At 37.4% G+C, this 7520-nt stretch overlaps 1 protein-coding gene across 2 annotated transcripts in view; it reads left to right on the top strand.

Moving 5' to 3' along the window:
* Positions 1-7520, top strand: part of AGBL4 (ATP/GTP binding protein like 4) — a 1052851-nt gene that overhangs the window by 580821 nt on the left and 464510 nt on the right. For both annotated transcript variants that reach the window (XM_023535058.1, XM_011367669.2), the window contains exon 5: positions 2060-2276. In XM_023535058.1, the coding sequence (XP_023390826.1) occupies positions 2060-2276 (217 nt within the window). The remainder of the gene's footprint in view (positions 1-2059; positions 2277-7520) is intronic.

The raw sequence follows: 7520 nt of genomic DNA, 5'->3' as shown, positions 1-7520 counted from the left end.
CTTGAAAGGTACCCTGTGACTTCAGGATAATGGTTACATTTCCTAACATGGTTTATATAGTCCCTTTCTAATCCGGCTTCTGCCTTCTTCTTCAGGTGCATTTCTCATGATTTCCCTTCTTACTCTCTGTGCTTTAACCGTGATGAATTCCTTGCCATCCCAACATTTTACTTGTCCCCTCTTGCCTCCTGGCCTTTGACACACTCATATCTGGCATTCCAGGAGCCCATAATTTATTAAGAAGAACCATGGAGAGGAGTGTTATAGATAACTGAACTTGGAATCATATAGAAACAGATTTGCATCCCAGCTCTGTCAGTTACTCTCTTGAGACTATAAATAAGCTCTTTAACTTTTACAAACCTCCATGACCACATGTGCAAAGTGGAATGACAATATCCACCTTGACAGAATACCTATGAGGATTCAATTGGGTACTGAATGAGCCCCAGAAACAACCCATACTAGATATGTTCTGTCCATTCCTTCCTTTCTCTTTTCCCTCATTCCTCCCTCAGTCTTTTCTTTCTTTACTTTTTTTTCTTCCTTTTTTTTTTTTTTTTTTTTTTTCCTCTCTTTGCATTCCACGTAATGTTTGGGTGGGATTCATAACATCCAGAGCTACAGGCAAGCAATAGAAGCCACTCTATGTACAGCGTCAGTGTATGTAACCTCTGTGCTTCCACAGGAAGTCCATAGCCTCACCTCCCACCCTGACTACTTAGGCAGCCTCAGAAAGACACCAAGATACAAACAAGATTCTGCAATAAATTAAGGGCATATTATAATGCTCTTGGAGCTCTTAACAATATTCCCCGGGTTGCCCTACCTGACGCCAGCACCATTCTTGTTTTACTCGACCTCATCTCTTATACCTTCCTCCTCACACTTTCCTCCATACGCACCTGTGCCCCTTGGCTTCTCAGTTGAATGCCAAACCATTACAGGTGAACTTTACATCTCCACCCACTGTGTCAGAATCCCCTAAAACATATTTGCCCTTAAGGAGCTTCCAAACTGATCCTAATGGATAAAACTTAGGAAACAGTCAATAAAAAAGCAAGAACTGCTACAAAATGTGGGAGCTGAACTGGCCTGGAATTGTCAACGGGTGATCATGGAAAAGACACAGGTGGAGATGGGTTTGTAGGATGAACAGGATTTGAAGAGACAGAAATGAGAGGCATTCTCTGCAAGTGCGAATAGTTTGAATATCACAGAGCATGACAGAATGCAATGAACCTGTGAAGTGGGTGAATATAAAGAAGTTATAGGAATTATGACTAGAACATTTTGCCTTTTTCATATATGTGGTTTAGTGTTCCTTATTGGAGAATGAGCATGATGGCTTAGCAAAATTGCCTGCACAGCGTATTTTAAAGTAGTATTTCCCGTAGTGATTCTGTGGAAAATTAGTCTCATGAGATATTCTGTAGGAAAATAATAATAATAATTTAAAGACATGTTGAATATTCTTTCTTTCCTTGAATATTCACAATGCACATTATTTTATTTTAAAATTTCTGAATTAGTCTTGTAATACAAAAACCTGACTTCCCTGGGAAAAGTAGGCCTCCTCTACTTATGTCACTGTAACATCACACTCTTTATTTCTCCTCAAGACATTTTTAGAGTGCATAACTATATTGTATATTTATTTTTAGTATTTTATTGACTGCTTCTCCACTACAACATATACTCTATAAGGACATACACCTTGCCTGTCTTATTTACCATTATATGCCAAGAATCTAGCATGGTGCCTGGCCATATAATAGGTGCTCAGAATAAGAATAAAGAATGAATAAAACTTTTTAATCTTTGTTTAATGTTGCATTGTTCAAACAGTTTATTGAAAGGGATAAGGCTGAAATTTGAACAAAGTGCTGCCAGATTTCGATCCCTTTTATCCCATAGATGGTACACGTTGTTGTCCTTAGCCATCACCTAGGGTTCTTGATGTTACAGTTTTTCTCTTGAACATTTATTCCTGCTTATTATCTTTTGAAGCTTGAAAAATTGTCTGATATGCCCGAATTTCTTTGCTTGTATCTTTCAGGCAAAGGCTGCCACCTAAAAATGTTTATTACTACCGCTGCCCGGACCATAGGAAGAATTATGTGATGTCCTTTGCATTTTGTTTTGACCGAGAAGAAGATATTTACCAGTTTGCTTACTGCTACCCATATACATATACCCGCTTTCAGCATTACCTTGACAGCCTTCAAAAGAGAAACATGGATTATTTCTTTCGGGAGCAGCTGGGTCAGAGCGTGGTAAGGCTCATTCAAAAACAGGCAGCCTTGGGGGAGGAGCTTAGTAGTGTGTTTTTATAGGATGCAAATAATGGTTATTGGTGCTTTGTGGACTATATGCTTTAGAACTTATAAAAATTATTGTTTTTATTGTGTAATTCTTTACCGCTATGCCCACCAGGGAGTCACAGAATAAGATATAAGACAGATGCTTATCCTTCTGAATGAAGCTGATCTAGCTCTCTAACAAAGTATGAAAGTTCTGCTAATTTCCAAAAACTCTGAGAGAAAAGAAAGCCTTCTACTCAGTGCTACAAAAGGCATGAAAGCATTTTATGAGTGTGAGCCTCTGAGATGAAGAATAAATTTGTTTTTTACTGACTTCCACCTGCCTGCACTGCAGGTTATTAGCAAATGGTGTGAAGTTTAGATGTGCTGCTAACAATGTGTTCTGTCTTTGTCATCCATCAGTTCCCAATCCTTTTTTTCTTTCCCCAGGTTTAATTCTCTGGGTCTGGAGATTTCAGTCTTACATTTTGTATTGGTTTTCTATTGCTGACAACAAATTGTCACAGATTTGATGGCTTAAAACAACACAAATTTCTTATCTTACAGTTCAGGAGAAGTCTGAAATTAGTCTCAGTGTCCTAAAATCAAGATACCAGCAGGTCTGCCTTCTTTCTGCAATCACTTGGGGAGAATTCATTTTCTTGACTCTTCTAGCTTCTGCAGGCTGCTTGCAGTCCTTGGCTTGTGGTTCCCTTCCATCTTCAAAGCCAGCAATGGCTGGTCAAGTCTTTCTCATGCTACATCACTCTGACACTGAATCTCTGCCTCACTCTTTCAGTTATAAGGACCCTTGTGATTATGTTGGACTCTCCCAGATAATCCAGAATATCTCTCTCCATTTTAAGATTTTTAACTTAATCATATCTGTGAAGTCCCTTTTGTCATATAAGGTAACATATTCACAGGTTCTAGGACTTGGGTGTTTCAGGAGGGGGTGTATTATTCTGCCTACTACACCCTCCATTTCTCTTTTCCTCTGTCTCTCCATATATAACCCAGTATTTGAAACTGTCCTTCACATTGGTTGCATAGGTTTTGTTCTCCATGGTCAGCAATACTTCAGTTGCTAGTAAAGTGTAAGTAGGTAATAATTTGGTTTTATGTTTCAAGAAGTATGGGTTGTGCCTCTGAAAGAGGCATATTGAACACTTTAAAGTTCCTAAGTGAGGATATTGGTGGAATTAGCAGAAAATACTGTATTCGAGGTGCTGATATTTGTTGGTGGAAAAATGGACTCTGCCTAGTGACTGCGTGTTCCACCTAGAAATGAGTCCCACTTCTAAATAAAAGTTTTCAAGACTAGACTGCTTAAATGACATAGAGTCTGGTCCAGGATACCTTTAAAAAGAGAGAAAATAAAGAGGGCTCATGAATGGCTCAAGTACATGAGAGCCAAATCCAGTCTCAAAAACTAGTGATCATGATGCTATTTTTATAGTCTGAAATTCTCTATACACTAAGATTTTGCTAAAGATCTTCCCTTTACTCTAACCTTCTTCTTAACGGTGCTTCTGATGGGAGCCATGAGTATCTGGTGCCTGTCTACTTTAAACTGAAATTGGGACACATGGTGTATCAGTCAGAATGCTAGCAGGAAACAGATGGCAACTTCACATGAGGATAATCTGAGAAGGCTTAATAAATGGGCTATTTACAAGGTGTGGGCAGTGTGTAGGGAAACCACAGGGTATCGTGCAGTTCCCTGGGGCTAGTAACAGCTCAGAGGGTGTGAAGGGAAAGAATTGCTACCAGAACCCAATAGTAGAGAGTCATGTAGTGGGCCACCTTGACTTTCAGGTGAGGAAAAAAAGTCAGCCTGAAATGATCCCACAGGGAGGGAGCTGAGAAATATAAATGCATAGAGCTCATTCTCTATGATCTTCCCTCTGATCTCCTGCTAAGTGTCTTTATTGGCTAACCCAACCAGAAATCAGAAGGCAAGAAAGCCCATTAATGTAACCCATACAGATAAGCCTCCCCGGGCAAAGAAAACAGTGGAGAAGGGCAGAGAGTGGATGTAGAGAGGCAAATAGAATATATTAAGTACAAATGGTCTGATCAATGATATATTACTACAAACGGTAACGTTATTTGAGATGGGACTGTCAGAGAAATTCTGAGATGAATGTTTGCCAGACATATGAATTGTGATATGAATTAAGAGTGAGAAGTTCATGTAATACTTGGGGCTCTGTACATTTCATTTCTGTGTCCACCCTAGCCCCTTTTAGATTTATGCCAGGCAGAACATAGGTGCACATTGAATGGCTATTGAGTGAATTATTGAATGAATGAAAGAATGACTTAAGATATATGTCTAATCACATAATAGAATATATAGATGTCAAATTATAATGTACACCTGAAAATTATATAATTGTATTAATCAATGTTACCCCAATAAACTTAATTAAAAAAGAAAGATATATGTCTAGAGGCAATGTGAAGAGCTAAGATCATAAGATGATAGGATGGATAATAAGATAATTTAAGCTGCTAATAATATTCATAATGCATATCTAAAATAACAGCAATTTAAACAAGATAGAGGTTTATTTCTCTTCCATATAAAAATCTAGATGTAGGCAATCTAGAGTTGATATTTTAGCTCTGCTCCTTGAAAGCCTTAGGGAGTCAGGTTCTTTCAGCTTTCTGCTCTGCCATCTCTGGAATGTGGCCCTGCACCTCATGATTCAGTGTGGAATTCTACCACCACGTCTGTGTTCTGGATAGCAGGATGAAGGCAGTAGGGAGAGAAAGGAGATGCAGTTATGTGACACTTTCACCTTTATCTCATTTGATAGAACTCATATCCACATTTAACTAAAGGGAGAATGAGAAATGAAGTCTTCATTCTGGGTAACCATGTTTCCAGCTAAAAATTGATAGTCCTACAGATATGGAGGAGACTTGATATTGAAGGACAACCTTAAATCTCTACTATAGGAAACCTGAATTCTGCTTCCAACTCTAATACCAAACTTCTCACATGAACTTGAATGTTACTTCTATCTGGAGACAAGTTTTTATCTCTAAAATGAAAAAGTTGGTCTTAAATAAGGGTATTCAAATTACTTTTTGAGGATTTCACTCAGTTAGAAAAAAAAATAATTTGAGACCCCTGTTCTATTTCAGACCCCGCAAGAGGCATTATGGGGGATATATAATGAGGTATACAAGTTTTGGTGTACTTCCAGAAATGTATTCTATACCAGAAGTAACACATGTTTGAATAGATAAAATATTTTTAAAAGGATATAATTAAGGATCTCATGAGTTGTTTAATGAGTTCATGGTTAGATTAAATATCATGGAGAAGATGTGCTTTAAGCTGAGTCTTGAAATATAGATAATATTACTGAATACAGTGGAGGACAAGTTGCCCACAAAGCAGGAAGCAGCCTGAGGTACTGTACTGCATGGTGGTAGTTAGTTAAAAGTCTGGTTTGATTGGAAAAGGGAATCTTCCTAATGGAAGATTAGGGTAAACAGGAAGGTTGGGGGCACACTCTAGAAAGCCTTGATTGTTATATTAAGGAATTGGGGCTTTATCTTTTATTTAGATTCAACATACAGATCCTGGGTCAGTTACTTTATATGTACTTTTTTTCTTATTTCTCATAATAATTTTATCGTGTAGGCAGTATTATCCCAGTTTGGGAATAAATAATCTAAGACTAAAAATATAAGTTACCTGGCCAGAGCTACATAACTAATTCATGTCAGGGCCAAGATTTAAACTCATGGCTTCTAACACCACATCCTGGTGCTTTGATGGACCCACTGCTGCTTTTCTCCATTGGACCTACTGAGACTCACAGTAGCTATTTGAGAAAAGGATTACCTTATTCAAAGCAGCATTTTAAGAAAGTAAAGTTAATGGAAATGCAGGATATACCTGTGCTGGCTAAACTAGATTAGGGAAACTCGGTGAATTTGCTCAATCCCCCTGTTCTGGGCCTCGAAATTGATACCAGAGACTTTAAGCCTTTCTGGCATACTTTTGCAGATGGGACAATTCTTGGTTACCAGGGTATTTGATACGGCTTGTGTCTGAAGGCACAACTATAATTAGTTAATCTTATTCCAATTTGGAGGGAGGATAATTACAAGTGGGAAGGCTAAACATGCCAACATCCAGATCTTAGGGAGAGCCAGCAGTAAGCAAGATTTTGAATTTCTAGTGCTGAAACTATTAATCACATGGCATAGCTGCTACTGCTACTAATTATATACTAATGGCATTTAATTTTGTTACCAGTGGCCCCTTCTAACCGCACCAAACAAAATCCCTTTGTATATTGATCAAAGCCACAATCTGACATTTAAGATAAATACATTGTTTTTTTCTTGTTGTTTTAACAACTTTGTTGAGGTATGATTTATATACAATAAAACTCACCTATTGTAAGGGTATAATTCTATGATTTTTTGTAAGTTTATAGTTTTACAACTATCATCATTTTCCAGTTTTAGAATCTTTCCATCATCCCAAAAATTCCCCTTGATAATTCCCACTTCTATTTCCTGAGCAACTGCTGATCTGCTCTCTGACGCTGTAAATTTGCCATTTCTGAACATTTCATATAAATGGAATTATATACTTTGTAGTTTATTTTGCATTTAACATTTTCACTTAGGATTTTTTTGAGGTTCATCCATGTTGGAATATGTATCAGTAGTTCATTCATTTTTGGAGCTGAATAGTATTCTAATTAAAAAGATATACCATTTTGTTTATCTGTCCTCCAGTTGATGGAAATTGGGATTGTTTCCACTTTGGGGCTATTACGAATAATGCTGTTATGAGCATTCACATACATATCTTTCAGTGTGCATGTGATCACATTTCTCTTGGGCAGATTTCTAAAAGTAGAATCATTGGGGCATATTGTAAGTTCACGTTCAACTTAAAAAACAAACTGTCAAACTATGTTCCAATTTAGTAGTGCCATTTTACATGGCTACCAGCAAGGAAGGAGAGGCTAATAGTCTCTCTATGTGCTTACTAACGCTTAGATTTATCTATATTTTTTATTATAGCCATTTTAGTGGGTACGTAGTGCTATCTCGCTGTGATTTTAATTTATATTGTCCTAATGACTAATTATGTTATCTTATCATGTGCTTACTTGCCATTCATATATCTTCTTTGATGAAGTATCAGTTGAAATGTCTTGCTCATTAAAAAAAAAA

Source organism: Pteropus vampyrus, unplaced genomic scaffold (genome assembly GCF_000151845.1).
Source record: "Pteropus vampyrus isolate Shadow unplaced genomic scaffold, Pvam_2.0 Scaffold135, whole genome shotgun sequence".
NCBI classification, from domain to species: Eukaryota; Metazoa; Chordata; class Mammalia; order Chiroptera; family Pteropodidae; genus Pteropus; species Pteropus vampyrus.
The sequence above is the reverse complement of the archived record's forward strand: the minus strand, read 5'-3'. Positions and strand labels throughout refer to the sequence as shown.